Source organism: Emydura macquarii, unplaced genomic scaffold (genome assembly GCF_026122565.2).
Source record: "Emydura macquarii macquarii isolate MOO-44397 ecotype Brisbane River unplaced genomic scaffold, CSIRO-AGI_Emac_v2 contig_1947, whole genome shotgun sequence".
Classification (NCBI taxonomy): Eukaryota; Metazoa; Chordata; order Testudines; family Chelidae; genus Emydura; species Emydura macquarii.
The window spans coordinates 2,950,697-2,966,712 of NW_027132084.1; the positions used below are offsets into that span (position 1 = coordinate 2,950,697).

Sequence of the window (16,016 nt, forward strand, 5' to 3'; positions counted from 1 at the left end):
CTCCAGCTGCAGCTCTCTGATGTTCTCCTAGTTTTTTCCTCACTACCCCCCGGAGATCTCGCCATTTGTGTTTCAGATCCCCCATGTCCCGCCTGCAGTACCCCAGAACATTGACAGATTGTAGGATCTTATTCCACACTCTGTGTTTCTTGGCGGGGGTCCCCCGCAAAGCCCCAAAGAGTAGCTGGTAGTGTTTGGTGACCTTTTGCACCAGCACTTCAGTCTCCTGTGGACTAAAATTGGGTTTCCTTGTCTTGGTCCGTGAGTGTTGTCCTTGGCGTGGACTTCCAGCAGTAGAGTGTGTAAACATTGTCACGGTCCCTTGAGCAGCAAGGTCAGAAGTAGAAGCAGCCAACTGAGCAGCAATCGCCGACTCTGGTATAGACCCTCTCTTGCATGTCAACATGTTGAGGTTGGTTCCTAGAAAGGCACCAAATGCTGGGTATTTATATACTATTTAATAAGGTAGCGTGTAAATTCCAAATGAGGATTTGCGCACATACCTTATATAGTTTAATAAAATAGTGTTCCCCACACCCATGTCTGAATTCTGTTTGAAAATGTAGACTCCCACCCCACTGGTTGATCCCTGACTGTGCAAGTCTGTCAGCTCTTCTATTGGAGTTACACATCTAAGATGATATCTCAGCGAACATGTGGGAAAAGTCCAGTGCCAGTGACATTGCTTTCTGCATGACTACAGGAGTTAACTTCATTTCCTTCACGAGACCGTGTGTCGATTATACAAAACAGCAACCTTTCACTGGTGAACATTCACTCATTACTAACAGTGGGAAAAATGCTGGAGTAAGATAGGACATTTAATGTGGATCCAGCATAGATTTATGGATCATATCCTGCAATGAGACAGGGAGGCAGACTAGCAGATCCAACATCTGTATGTATTTGACACAATTTGGGGCCGCTACTGCCCTAGACTGGCGTAAGAGCAGGCAGAAAAGATTCTCGTGCCTGATGCAATGATAATCTGTGTCACTAATCACTATTTTTAACGAATCAGGCCCATCACTATTATGATTCTCAGTTACATCTTCATTTAACCACTAAAACAGATGAAATACTGCTGCTGGGAACACAGATCACTATTCGTAGGGATGGAAATATATTTGCAGAAGATACAAAATGGCAGTGACGCATCCTCTGGGATTGAACATCTTTCCTCCTTCATTCATTCTCCGCATCCCTTCCATGGCAACAAAAGTCCCTCCCTTTAAGAAGGGCTGTGGACATGTTGCCGCGGGAGCTAGCCAACTTGGTAGCTAGGTCGGCTACAGCAGGTTCCTTGAAACAACATGAGCCTCCTCGCAGGGGGGAGCACAAACTGTCTTTCTATTGCTTCCAGCAATCCCAGGGCGGGCACGAGAGAATGTGAGATCTGATCTTGTATTATGGACACAACAGTGCATTTTGCTGGTCGGCCTTACACTCCCCCCGCTAAGTATTTTTTTTTATTTAAATGAGGACACACCGTTGCAGAACTTTCATCTCATGTGTGTAACAGGCAGAAACTAAAACTCTGGATTTGATGAGAACTCCCCCTTATCATCATCAATGCTGAATTTTCTCTGTGGGTGTTTCAACTTCCTTTACCTTCTGATTCCTAATCTCTCTCACTTGTCTGTAACATAAATGTCAAAAGATAAACAGTGGGAACTTGCAGCCGTTGATTGGGGAGATATCTTGACTGGCTGACTGAACAGCTACTCAGAAAGAAAGAAAAAGGTTAACAGTGCTTCTGCAAAAAGAACGCCTCCTATATAAAAGCAGTGAAAGCATGATAGTGGCTTAAAGACAAAAGGTCCTACTTTCTACAGCTTTTCGTTTTCTCCCAGGCAAGTTAATATCGGGGCCACTTCCACGGCATGGGTAATGACTTAAAAAATAAATCTATCCCTAAGCAAGTTGGTGACAAGGGTCATGAAACTAACTGATGTATGTTGTCATGTCCCTCAAGGCATTTCCATCTGATACGCCTCCTGAAGCCCAAGCGGATTCAGAAGTTATACGTGCACAAAAAGAGCTGCCAAAGAAGCACAAGATCAAAAATGAATCACTGCAGATGTCAGCTTGATTTTGCTCCGTGTCTGGTGAATGAACAGGGTGTTCCTCTGTGTCATGGCACTTGCACATGTCTGCAGCTTAACGGACACTTGCCAAAGAGTGTGTGCTAGGCAAAGAAACAGTGCAATCAATAGTTTGAGTGGAAGTATTTCTCCTTTTACGATTTCTCTCTCTCTCTCAGGGTCTGATGCAACTTCCACTGACTTCGATGAGAGCTGCAGGTACGCAGCATCTTTGCAAATCAGGCTTATTTTATATTTAGGTCATTAAACATAGATATAAGAATCTAACATAGGCACTCAGACTCTTGGGAAACTGTGGCAATTGTTTAAGGCACTGGGATAGTTCATTTTATCTCACACATGCTGTAAAACAAGAGGGAGAGAAACATATCTGACCCTTCCCTCCCTTAGCTGTAACAAGAGATGTTCATGAAGGATATGAGGGCACGGGAAATTTTAAAAGATGTGGCTCTCCTATATTTTGCCTCCATTTCTTCCTCCTACTCCCAAATGGTTCAGAGCTGGTTATCGCTCCCTGTCAGTGATGCTCTGGATGTTGGAGAAGAAACAGTAGATAACGAGGCATTTCCTCTGTCCCCCCTGCTTTCCACCACTGCACAAGCATGTTGCCTCACTATGCTCCCAAACGAGCAAAGAGGGTGAGGCTTTGGACATACACTTGGACATGTGTGTGGCAGAATATTATGCTTTAGAATATTGGCTAAAGCATAATATTCTGTGATAGGAAAAGGAAGCTTTATTAAGCAGAATCAAGCTGTGCAATTTTATACAGCTACAATAATTTTTCATTCCAATTCCAGAGGAAGATTACGGATTTCTTTGCATTCCAGTTATGGCTATTTCTTCCCCTCCCTACTTCCAACAGACAATGGACAGTTCTTCCTGTGAAATCTATTTTTATGCTAACATGACAAGTAACCATCCCAAACATATGATTCAAATCACAGAGGACAGCTTTTCAAACCAAAGGAGATTTCCAGGTACAAAATCCCCTCCAGTACAAGACAAACGGTCTCAGTGGCAACTCAGTTATTTTAAACAGCCATGGAATTGGGATCATTTTGGCCTCGAACTCTTTTGTAGGCGAGTTGCCATCTCAGATCTGAATGGCAAAATGAGATAATAAAGTACATACCTTAACACTAAGGGTGATACCTACCTATTGTGTCTCCTTGTTCATAAACCATGGAGGCCAGGTCTTTAATGATCTGATTTACGTCCAACATGTCACTCTGCAAAGGTGAAAAGTTAGAGTTAATGATCAACAGATACATCAAAACCCAAAAGAGCTGCCCTGTTTTTCAAGCTTGGAAACATGTATTTTTTTCTTCTGCAGAAACAGAGAAGACCAAATATTCTCACAATAGCTTAAAATGTTCCTTAAACAAAACCATAATTTGTTGGACTTCAGTTACCAAGATTTGCACCTGAACCAATTGTGTTGTCTTCTAAGAAGAGGAAGTTGAATAATTAGATGATCCAGCTGCTTAGCAAAACTATGCAGCACTAAAGAACAAAAAACTACCCTCCCCTACTTCAAAGGAACTGTGCTATCTCAGACAGCTGATTCTTACATACAAAACTCGAGTTCTCTCAGTGTTGCATGTTTGTGGTGAAATACCATTAATAAATGAATGGCGAGCAGATGGAAAGATTGTCAGATTTTGAAGTCTCTTTACCTTTAGGTCAGTTGGGGCAAAGCTATGTGATGAAGGATCTATTTACACCTCTTTAAAGTGTCAAATAATTAATTTAGTGAAAGCAACAGCATCTCTTTGAATTAAAAAAAACAGCAACTGCAATATTGTTTCTAAATTAGAGCCTGTTTAACAGCCTAGCATGTAAGAACATCTACAATCAAATCTTGGCTTCATGTAATTCTGGCTCTAATAAGAATGATTAATCTGTAAATGGAATAATGCTGAATGCAACAGAGAAAAGGCTCCCGTCAGCATACCCGAAAAGAACACTCTGATAGAACTTCTTGTTGCTATGACTTTTGAAATTTTATAGCACCTTTCATGCAGAAAGATCCAACCGTGCTTTACGATCTATCTTAGGACACAAAAACACTATGTTGAGTGTGAGTGAAGACTGCTCTGTGTATAACATACCTATCGCAACATTTTAATACCGGCACCACCATAATACAGCACTTCTGAGATGTAGATAAATCGGGAGAGGAGGGAGAGAGAAGGGGCATCAGTCAATTGATGCCAAATACAACACACAGCACCAGGGTGAGAGCAAACCCTTACTCCTGTGTGAAGTGTCACCGGGTCGTAAATGTCGACACACAGCAGACAAGTCCTTAGGGCATTATCCATGCATGGTAACCACTTTTGGTAGCATGAACTTTCTTTTGATACACAAAGAGGTATTTTCAGAGCATAGGAATAAGGCCTCCATGAAAACAACCTGGTTGACTGTAAATCCCAGTGAAATCTCACGTTCTTGGGGGGGGGAGCCCCCCGTTGATTCTATTGGGGCACTGAGGGAAAACACACACACATATTCCCCACAACCGACATGTGAACTCTCCTCATGGAGAACTGTAGTTTCTCTCTCCCCTCAGACTCATCCCATGTGTTTTCCTAAAGGAGATGATTTCCTCCCCCAACTTTTACAATCTCTTCTGAGAGACTCTCTCACATAGTTAACTGAACAGTAGCTTATTCACCTGCTTGAAGCCTGCTGGGAGTAAAATCTGAGGTGCGAAGGAGTCTATCTGTCCCCAGCCTGATGGTTAGACAACTAAACTATCCTCTATGATTCATTTATAAACAGTTCCAACTGTATCTACGTTTGGTTTTGAAGTTTATTATGTAATTGTGAGTAGAATAGTACTTAATTATCTACAGCAGTCAAATCTCATTAATTTGTAATGAAGTCTGGGAGAACCATTGTGAATGACTGAATACAGCAAATTTCCGAGTAAGTGAACAAATATAAGAAACAATAGCTAAAAAACCAAAGACTAGGGCAATGCATCACAAAATGCACTTCCTTGTCAAGAGTCGTCTAGCTCTAATTATGTAGGAGAATCTTCATAACTAGTAAATGTTCTGCAGAATATTTTGTAAGAGTAATGAAGTTTAAGTAACATGAGATCAAACTCTAACACTATGAGAGTAAATCATTGCCAAGAAAGAAGATGTGACTGTAGTTTTTCTATAAGGAGTGGAGATTAGCAAAGGGTGAAAGAAAGAAATTCAACTTTAATGAGTTGCTCCTTTGGACCTTAACTCTCTAATATAGTATGGAATGGGGGGGAAGCAAGATATCTTGGGACTAAATACATCCCAGTTATAACGTGGTTCAGTGAGTTGAACCAGAGAGGATTTTACCTGTCTTTCAGTCTATCTGTTCCTCCCTAAATGGACTGCAATGGAAGGGAATCACCATTAGCATCTATGCACTGATGTCTGCATCACGAGCTACAGTCGGTTACATGGTGATTATATGGCTATAATGCAGAACAATTCCCTACAAGTAAATACACTGAAGTCAATGGGAAGCAAGTGAACAAACTTTGATTCAGAAGGATCAAATGACATATTGCCCAAAATGGTCCTCAAAAGCTAATTAAACTGCATATATTGTTGTGAGAGTTGCACATTAATCTTAGGTTATTACGATATAAATGAAAAGAGAAGAACTCCAGAGATAATTTTACTGCATTATTAGTCACACATTGTGCTGCTTGCTGCCTATCGTACCCAAATGTTTAGGGCAAAATAGACATCCACAGCTGCTCTGTGAGCCCAACACCTCTCTTTCAAAAGTCCACAACAAAGCTTGAATATATTGTTACATATCAATGCAGTACAGAAACTGCCATGGACACCAGAAGGTAAAAGGTCAGCAAGGGAATGAACTTCAAAATTGTTGACTATGGTATCAAAAAGCAAAACAGAGCAAGTTGTAAAGTGGTGAGTATAGAATTATATAACCTACAGCATGGAACTGGTTGAATAATTTAACCAGGCATTACAAAGTTTCCAAATAACTGAAATACGTTAAAAAACAAAAAAACAATTTTTCATAACAGACAACATCTGAGCGTTACATTCTCAGAGCTTCCGGCCAAGCTCCTGTATATCATGATAAACCACTGAACCTTCTTGTCACTCACTGGGAGTTTGCCTGTAAAATGAGAGCTCCTCTATATTCCAATTTTCTACACATTATGCAAGTTTCACAATGGAATATAGCGTCTCACAAATCCCCTTGACTTTATACAAACAGGAAACGCTTGGCGAACGAGGGAATGCTAGTGTTTCACATGTATGCTGGCTTCTTCATTTGGAACTCTTTCTCTTTCCTTTTGCACAAAAAGCCTGATTCATTGCCAAGTGAGGTCAATGGAAGGCCTTCTGTTGACTTCAGTGTGCTTTGGATTAGCATTCAACCACAGGGTTGCCAATCTTGCATTTTAGTTTTTACTGACATGAAAGCCTGAAGTTGATTTTTTGGCATGGTTAGACCAGTGGGAGAAGATGAAGATTTTTAGCCTGCAGGGTGCCCAGTGCCTCTGGAAAGCAGTGAGTGCCTGTCATCTGCCAAGTGACTTCAGTGGGAGTTGTGGGTGCACAGTACCTTGAATGATTGGATCCTTTATAACACTGTGTGTAGACTAGCTAGAGGGAGAGAGGCAAACAGATGTGGTAAGGTGGAGAGGGGGAAGGAGGAGGATGGTTGCAGTAACTGAGATAAGAGATGACCAAGGCAAACACAATGGTATGCAAAATTTGCATGACTTGTAAATATTTTTAACTCTCTCATGCCTTGAGGAACATGAACAGCTGCATTACATGTATCCTACATACAGAAGATGAAGAACAAGGAGGAAAAATACCCTAGAAAATTCCCAGGCTCATAATATTTTATAGGGATAATTTACAAATTCTTTTAAGAAACAGTAACTTCTCCTTTAACTAGAACGTTACACTTCCTGAAAGAAGGCTCAGCAACTCTGGATTTTAACATGATCACAATTTCAGCATTCAGCAAATAAAGCGACAAGAACCTGGATTATAAATCCTAACGGCCCATTTTCAGCACAGAACATACATTTCAAACATATTCACAAATAGAGCAATGAAAACGTTTGCTCCCCTGATATCAATTCTCATTCCTAATAGTATCAAAGGCTTAGCAACATTGCAAACATTTAAATTTGGCCCAAAACATAATCTTACCCCAAGTACACTCTAAACTCCAGCCAACAGAACAATGCTAAATAAACAAGAGGTGACTTCATTTGCATTCCAAAGGGACACAAGGCAAAGATGCCCTCTTTGTCCAGTCTCATTCACTTCTGGCAACATCCTGCATTCTTGATCAATTTTGACTTGCCCTTCTTCAGGGACCAGCCCCACAGTTTTCAAAGGGAGTTTGCCTGAGTAAGGACAGAATAAAAAAAAAAAAACGAGTGGAAACCTCAGGGTTTGTCCCTTACTCGGGAGAGCCTCCGGCCTTAAAAAATGATGTACACACACCCTCCAGACAGGTATCTAAATTAACAACTAATTTCATCGTATCTTTGTATGCAGATCATGTAGCTTTCTATATGCAAATTCATGGGTGAGCCATGTCAATCGTTCTTTGAGTGATCAACAAGGGCTGCTATAAAATGAACTGGAAGCAGACAGAGATATTGGGACAGCATCTCTTTATGCATGTCAGTATAGGGAAACAACACATGAAATATCCAAAATGTGTTACCCTTGGGATGGGGGAGCCATCACCCCCCACAGCACCCTCCCCGGGCCAATGAACATGTAATCATTGGGAAACACTCCCCCTCCAGGTACCCAGTGTGTGTTACCATAGGGAAGCACCCTTTACGGTGCACAGCGTGCATTACTCTCAGGAGCACATCACTCCCACTGCCCAGCCTGTTTTGCACACAGAAAAGAGCACAAAGATGGACGTTTCTCAGTATTTAAACACCAATATAGAGCAAACCCATCCCCCACCCCTTTCTGAGGGGAGAAGGGGGAAGGGCTGTAGAAAGGCAGCAAATCTCTTTGACGTTAGATGGACAAAACTAAACCTCGCCCGCAACAGTATTTCAAAAAAAAATTTTTTTTTCTCTTGTCTACAGCTGGGGAGAAAAAAATGACATTCTATAAATCAAACGGAGTCAGTCTAAGCAACAATAAACCAGCAGAAAATTGTTTTGAGGGCAGAAGCTATCCAGAACAGCAATTACATCTGAGTTAGATCTCCTCTGGGACTGCTCAACAACCAGCATGGAGAGTTTCTTTCTCCTTCACTCTCTCTATTTTGTCGTCTTAATGGTCAGAGGCATCGTGGGAAAGGATGGCACCAGGCTGATTAATTAAAATAGTTCTGTTCTGCTTTAGCATTTCAGTCCCCAAGCTGACTGGGCATAGCAGGCTCCAGGAGCACTGCAGACACACTGCGCTGTACAGCGGGAGCTGAGTGGATGGGTTCTGGAAGGTGTGACTGTGACACTCTGTTTCTCAAAGTAGCACCGCGGAATCCACATATTCACCACTGTCATTTAATTAGGATATGTTTGTACAAAGTATGCCTTAGAAGGTATCATTTTAAATGTCTTGATTTGTTGAACATTAATATCCTGTTGGATTGATTGTGCTATCGTTGTATATGAAGCATTGCTATGTGTGTTACTGAAATATGTTGTGAGGGGGAACACCCACAACCAGCCTTTCAGTTACAACCAAGGAAGAGCTGTCAATGACCAGATGGTCATTAATGGCTCATCAACACACAATCCACTGTCCCAGAGGTTTCTCGGGGAAGGCACGCATAGAATGGAGACTGCCTGACCACTGAGTCACAGCTAGGATCTTTCTAGTAGCTGGAAGAAGGTATAAAAAGAAAGACAGTGACATCATCAGTTGGCGTCTCTTTCTCTCCACTCCCCAGTTCAATACCTGGGAGCGCGTTCAAAAAACAAAGACTTTGCACTGGGGAAGTTTGGTGCCAGGCTGGAAGGTGGTCTCAGCCTGTGTACTGAGGAACTGTAAACTCCGATCCTATCTGTGTCCGCCAACCACCGGCATGGCTCCGACTTTGTCCATGCCCACCAGCCCCATCCTTGGCATGGCCCCGACCCCATCCATGCCCCCCAAGCGAGGGTATGTCCATTCCACACTGAGGGGGGCGGCGAACTCCTTAATGATCTTGCACTCCCCACACGGGCCTTGAGCAGTGTAAGACGGTACAGTCTTGGGCTGCAGCTGGGGGGAACTAGCTGGAGCCTCTCTGTCAATGGTTCATGAGTGGCTGGGAGAGCATTCATGTAACTCAGTTGGGTATGCCCCTGCCTGTGGATGTCTGTGTAAGTGCAGTGCCTGTAGGTTGTAGCTTGACATCCGCATCACCATGTGACAGGCAGCCTAGGCTGGTGAGTTTGGAAGGCTCAGCGTTCCCACAGTCCCACTTGCACCCGAGGGATCCCGTCACAGTGATGTATGGCTCTTATCAGACCAATGTGATGCCATTACTTCCAGCCTCTGAACAGGGAGGAATAGACAGGAAGGATTCTGGAAACCTCTCTCCATTCACCGAATAATTATTTTTTCAGAACACCAAAACTATTTGTGCATTCACACTGAATTCAGTGAATTCCACCCAGAAATGTTTTGACATTTGCAAAACAAAACATTTTGACATTTTGTTTCTAATCAACATTCAAACCATTTAGTTTGACCTGATTTTTTTTTTTTTTTTTTCATTTTGGGGAGAAAAACTTCATTTTGGTTCAAAACTAACTGATTCGTTTTCCAGATTTTTCAGGTCAGATGCCCAACTAAAAAAACCCAATTATTCAGTCAGCTCTACTTATGAGTGGTTATTTAATATCTTTTATCTACTCATACACACACACAAAACTTTGAAGCATCCAATTTGTACCTTAAGCTAAAATTATACGCAAACTTGGGTTCCTACTGCTTTTACTCTTGTTTTTGTGTTAAATATCCCTTATTGTATGGTACTGAAAATATCATATTGTCTCTTTATTAATCCATGGTACCCACACATCTTGAATACTTTGGGCAGAGCTGATCACCCCATCTCGAGAAAGATATATTGGAATTGAAAATAGCACAGAAAAATGCAACAAAAATTATTAGGGTATGGAACAGCTTCTATATGCGGAGAGATTAATAAGACTGGGACTTTTAGCTTGGAAAAGAGATATGATTTGATAGAGGTCTATAACGACGATATGATAGAGGTCTATAAAATCATGACTGATGTGGAGAAAGTAAATAAGGACATGTTATTTACTCCTTCTCGTAACATAAGAAATATAGGCAAATATAATGCCCATCTTCAAAAGAGGGAAGGAGGAGGATCTGGGGAACTACAGGCCAGTCAGCCTCACCTCAGTGCCTGGAAAAATCATGGAGCGAGTCCTCAAGGAATCCATTCTGAGGCAGTTGGAAGAGAGGAAGGTGATCAGGAAAAGTCAGCATGGATTCACCAAGGGTAAGTCATGCCTGACCAACCTGATTGCCTTCTATGATGAAAAGACTGGCTCTGTGGATGTGGGGAAAGCAGTGAACATGATATGCATTGACTTTAGCAAAGCTTTTGATAGGGACTCCCACAGTATTTTTCTCAGCAAGTTAAAGAAGTATGGGTTGGATGAATGGACTATAAGATGGATAGAGAGCTGGCTAGATCATTGGACAGAATGGGTAGTGATCAACGGCTCAAGGTCAGCTGGTAACAAACAGAGTGTCCCAGGGTGCTGGAGCCAGTTTTGTTCAACATCTTCATTAATGATCGGAAGATGGGATGGATTGCACCCTCAGCAAGTTAGCAGATGATACTAAGCTAGGTGGAGTGGTAGATACATTGGAGGGCAGGGATAAGATACAGAGTGACTTAAACAAATTGGAGGATTGGGCCAAAAAAAATCTGATGAGATTCAGCAAGGACAAGTGCAGAGTCCTGCACTTAGGACAGAAGAATCCCATGCACTGCTACAGACTGGAGACCGACGGGCTAGACAGCAGTTCTGCAGAAAAGGACCTGGGGGTTACAGTGGACAAGAAGCTGGATACGGGTCAACAGTGTCCCCTTATAGCCAACACAGCTAATGGCATATTGGGCTGCATTAGGAGGAGCATTGCCAGCAGATGGAGGGAAGTGATCATTCCCCTCTATTCAGCATTGGTGAGGCCTCATTTGGAGTATTGTGTCCAGTTTTGGGCCCCCCACTGCAGAAAGGATGTGGACAAACTGGAAAGAGTCCAGTGGAGGGCAACAAAAATGGTTAGGAGGCTGCAGCACATGACTTATGAGGAGAGGCTGAGGGAACTGGGTTTGTTTAGTCTGCAGAAGAGAAGGGGAGATGAGGGGGGATTTGATAGCGGCCTTTAACTACCTGAAAGGGGGTTCTAGGGAGGATGGAGCTAGGCTGTTCTCAATGGTAGTAGACGACAGAACTAAGAACAATGGTCTCAAGTTGAAGTGGAAGAGGTCTAGGTTGGATATTAGGAAAAGCTTTTTCACAAGGAGGGTGATGAAGCACTGGAATGTGTTATCTAGGGAAGTGGTGGAATCTCCATCCTTAGAGGATAAACTCCCGAGGTCCCTTCCAACCCTAATCTTCTATGATTCTTAGAAGTAGGAGTCACCAAATGAAAATAGTAGGCAGAAGGTTTAAAATGAACAGAAGGAAGTATTTCTTCACAGAATGCACAATCAACCTGTGGAACTCTTTGCCAGAGGATATTGTGAAAGCCAAGACTATAATGGGGTTCAAAAAACAGCTAGGTAAGTTCATAGAGGATATGTCTATCAATGGCTATTAGCCAGTATGGGCAAAGATGCAAAACCATGTTCTGATGTGTCCCTAGACTTTTTTTTTTTCCAGGCACCTGGCATTGGTCACTCTCGGAAGACAGGACACTGGGTAGATGGACCATTGGTCTGACCCAATATGGCCGTTCTTATGTTCTTATTGTGTTTGGTCCCTATTTAGTTTATAGATTCTTTGGTGCAAGGATTTTCTTTCACTGTAAGCATGTACAGCACCCAATACACTGAGGTTGTGATCCAGATTGGCACCACTCAGTGCTACAGTAATATACATAATAACAGTAACAAAAACTTTGCACTTTTAAAGCACCCTCCATCAGATAATCTCACATGCCTACCCTTTCCACTCATATATATAGAAAGGCTTGAGGCTTGGCAGATTACAGACATAGAAATGCAGTCTAATTCTGTCTAAACCAGCACAATGCAGAACTTTAATCTGAGCCCCCTTTCCCCTCTAAACACTACATTTCAAGATAAGCGTGAACACTGAAATGTACTGATAACAACCAAATAAACAAAAAGAATTGGTTTTCCTTGCTTCTTTTTGACAACAAAAGCCGCACTTGATTCCATTTTATCTTCAAGGCAACGGAATGATATCAGGGAGAGCAGAGCAAGGAATGGCTCTCATCAGAAAACAGAGAAGTGATATTCTTGTGCAGGGAACCAAAAAATTACCCAACAATCTCAAGGTATAGAACAAATTGAATAATGTTTCCAAAATAGTCTGAGATGCATGGCAGAGCATGTGTTTCCTAATTAGGTCTGAACATCCCTTGCCCACACACACCCCATTGCAGACACTCACCTAAACAATGGAAAGTTTCTGGCAGAGAGGAAAAAGGTGAAGATCTGCAAATAAAGTAAATGAAGGAGGAAGGTATTTCATTTATCTCCTGAGTACAAGCGATAATGTCAGCTTTGCTCTCTGACAGCGACAATGCCACAATTCTTATTTCCTTTCGCTCAGCATCTGACGCTGACGCACTTTGTTAGTTCAGATGACTGAGGCCTCTGGGACTTTGCAATTCATATTTGGAAGCAATAATGCCAAACATGAATTAGGCTGGTCACACCTAATATTTATAGCTTTTGAATTTATACATTTATGTATTTACTTTTCCTGTGATAAGGCACAAAAGCATACACACACTCCAAACCTAATGGCGTGATCCCCTGAAGATGAGTTTTCTGCTACTCTGCCACCATAAAAAACAAACAAAAGAAAACAAAAATCCCCTCTCTCGCCCCAAAGTTTGAAGGAAGAATGTCCTTGTGTTTGAGAAACTGGCCTGGGAATCTAGATATGTGGATTCTATTCCCACCTCTGTCACAGATTTCCTGTGTGAGCGTGGGCAGTGCATCTGTCTCAGTTCTCCAGGTGTCACAGAGATGTCATGAGGCAAAATATGTGGGAACTCCTCGGAGGCTGTTATAATAAGGGTTACAGAAAAAATCCAAGAAATAAAATTAAATACAAATAAATAAGCACATCACATTGTGTCATCTGCATTATGGGTACAAAAATGTCAGTTTATACAAAACATTTCCCTGATGGAGTGGATTCATTGAAAAAAAAAATAAGAGTTCAGAGCTCCTGAAAGGAGAAACACGGAAGCCACAGAAACAATACAGCAGAGGCAGCTGTAACACAAATTCCCCCCACCCCCACATATATTTATTCACCATCCCTGACTTGGCAGAGCACGTCTGTGGGTAAGAGAGTAAGTCAGTCTTAATTGAAATTGCGAGGGGTTGGTTTGTGATGTGGATGCCTGTGGATTGGGAACTGTTAGACTATAGTGCCTAGTTATTTTATAAAGCTTTCTGAACAGCTCCGATGAGTTATGGGCTAGTCCAGCAACAGATTGCTGAAAGCAAGTTACGTGGGTTCATGTGATAGCCTATAAAAATGCTTTTAACTTAGAATAAATATATGAATGAGATGACATATCTGGAACTATTGGGGGCCATTTACTCATTTAAAAAAGAAAAGGGCTTTAATATTTTCAGCTACAGTTTTTTTTTGTAGCTGCTCAAAAGAAGAAAATCTACTGCGTACCAAGTAATCAAGGAGGTGGAAATCCATAGCCAAAACCTGAGCTGAATATCACACATGCTTGCTTTTTTTGCTAGATACCTCAGACTCTGGTGTGTAAACTAATACAGGTAGTGAGGGAAGTAGCAGCAATCTATCAAACTGACTGATACCAGCCCCAGGAAAGAGAAGTTTTATTGCAGGCAGTATGTTCTTATCGTCAAAAAATAGAAACTGTGCAAAGATTATGACAAAAAGCTAAGCAGTCTTCACTCTTTATATACTTTGTTTGCAGCGCTATTAATTCTGCACTCTGGATTTATTTCCATTAGGGTCATTTAACTGGAAAAATATTAAAGATACATTCATTTTCTTTTTAGGAGTGTTCCGGTAAACTGAGCAATTAGCGTAATCTTAAACTGTCATGTATTATCAATTGCCATTCAATTATTTTACTTAAATATGATACTGAATGCAAAGTGTGATCTGTAGTTATGAAGTACATAGTTTGCTCAGAGCAGTGAGAGAGAGACAGAGAGAACTGGCAATGAAACACCTTGGACTCTTTCGCTAGGTTGCCAGTTCAAATCCTTCTCACTATGGAATTTGCTGAAAGTAGTTGGCATCAGCTGAATGCTGGCTCATGTATGTGAAAGAACGTTACGGTTTCAGTTCAGACCGTAGTGAGGTATGCATCACCCAATGCCAACGAGCACCTGTGCTAGCAGTCTTATGTAAGTGCCTCTATGGAGACAGGTGATTTATAAATTCTAGACAGCCACCACAGATTGAATGGAGCTGAAGTAAAAACCCTGCATCACAGAGCTGGCTTTCAGGCACATTGGTGTGGAAGTTTGCATCATACTGTTGACAAGCAAGTACTCAGGGACCATTTTTTTGCTCTGTGTTTGTACAGTACCTAGCACAATGAGGCCCTGGTCTATGATATAGACGCCAGGGCAATACATATAATAAATAACAACAACAATTATTATTCCAGTTTCCAGGACAGGTAATAATTCAGGAATTTTCACCAGCACTACATTAATTAAAGTAACTTGAAAAATAAAACAAATGAAAAAGACAATTTGTTGCATGTTAACCATTTTATATCAGTTCAGAATCATTGTTTATTCTGCTTTAGGTATTCTAATTATACTGTCAGATGAGATGTTCTTTACACATCAGTGACCAACCCCTGGAGTACCTTACTAGAAATGACTATATGTGTGTTTTAAACAGGGGTTTGTGTTTCCAGTAGAAAATCAAACATCTTTAAAGACTGAACCAGCTGAAAAAAATATGACCTGCAGCCTTCTAGGCAGTATAAGACTTGGAGTGCTTCCAGTGCTAGCTGCATAGTGAAATTACTCTTCCAGGGGGAAACTAAGCCTAGAGATAAGAATGAAAAATTTGGACAAACTTCTTTTGATGAGAAATGGCTTTTTTCAAAATGGAAATGTCCATGAAAAATGTCTGATTTCAATGAAGTTTTTCAAGTTTTCGTTGAAAAACCAACCCCACAAAAATGTTGTGCATTTTTTTTTTTGTTATGTAGAGCTTTTTCATGGCGGTTATTTGTTTATTTGTGGACAAATACCTGAAAACCTTGGAAGAAAAGTTTCAACAGAACATTTTTTCTTTTTTGTTTTTGTCAACATTTTTGTAGGAAGATAAAATCTTTCCTCATCGGCTCCAACTCAGTCTGCCTGTATAATGAGTTTCAAAATTTCTCCCCGGAGGTTGCTGTATTTCATTGGTTGGTGAAGTATCTCCTATATATTGGCCTGTAAAAGAGTTTGGGAGCTATGGCTCCAAATAAATGCAAAGTATATTTAATGCAGATGCACCATGGCAAGGGTTATAATATTCTGAGGGAAACTGTGGTGTTAATATCCTTCTCAGCGAGGGTTTTTTAATGATGCACCAGCATTATGCTATGACAGAGTTGAACTCACGAAGCTAACTCAAGTGCAAGGGACAGTGATGAACAAGCTCCTATATCTGCCACTAACTGGGTGCAGCAACAGAGAATTAGG

At 41.4% G+C, this 16,016-nt stretch overlaps 1 protein-coding gene across 8 annotated transcripts in view; it reads right to left on the reverse strand.

The window, feature by feature from the left end:
- The window catches only part of TSNARE1 (t-SNARE domain containing 1), a 565,000-nt gene that overhangs the window by 221,534 nt on the left and 327,450 nt on the right, over positions 1-16,016 (reverse strand). For all 8 annotated transcript variants that reach the window (XM_067558348.1, XM_067558341.1, XM_067558345.1 and 5 more), the window contains one exon: positions 3,265-3,337. In XM_067558348.1, coding sequence (XP_067414449.1) covers positions 3,265-3,337 — 73 coding nt within the window. The remainder of the gene's footprint in view (positions 1-3,264; positions 3,338-16,016) is intronic.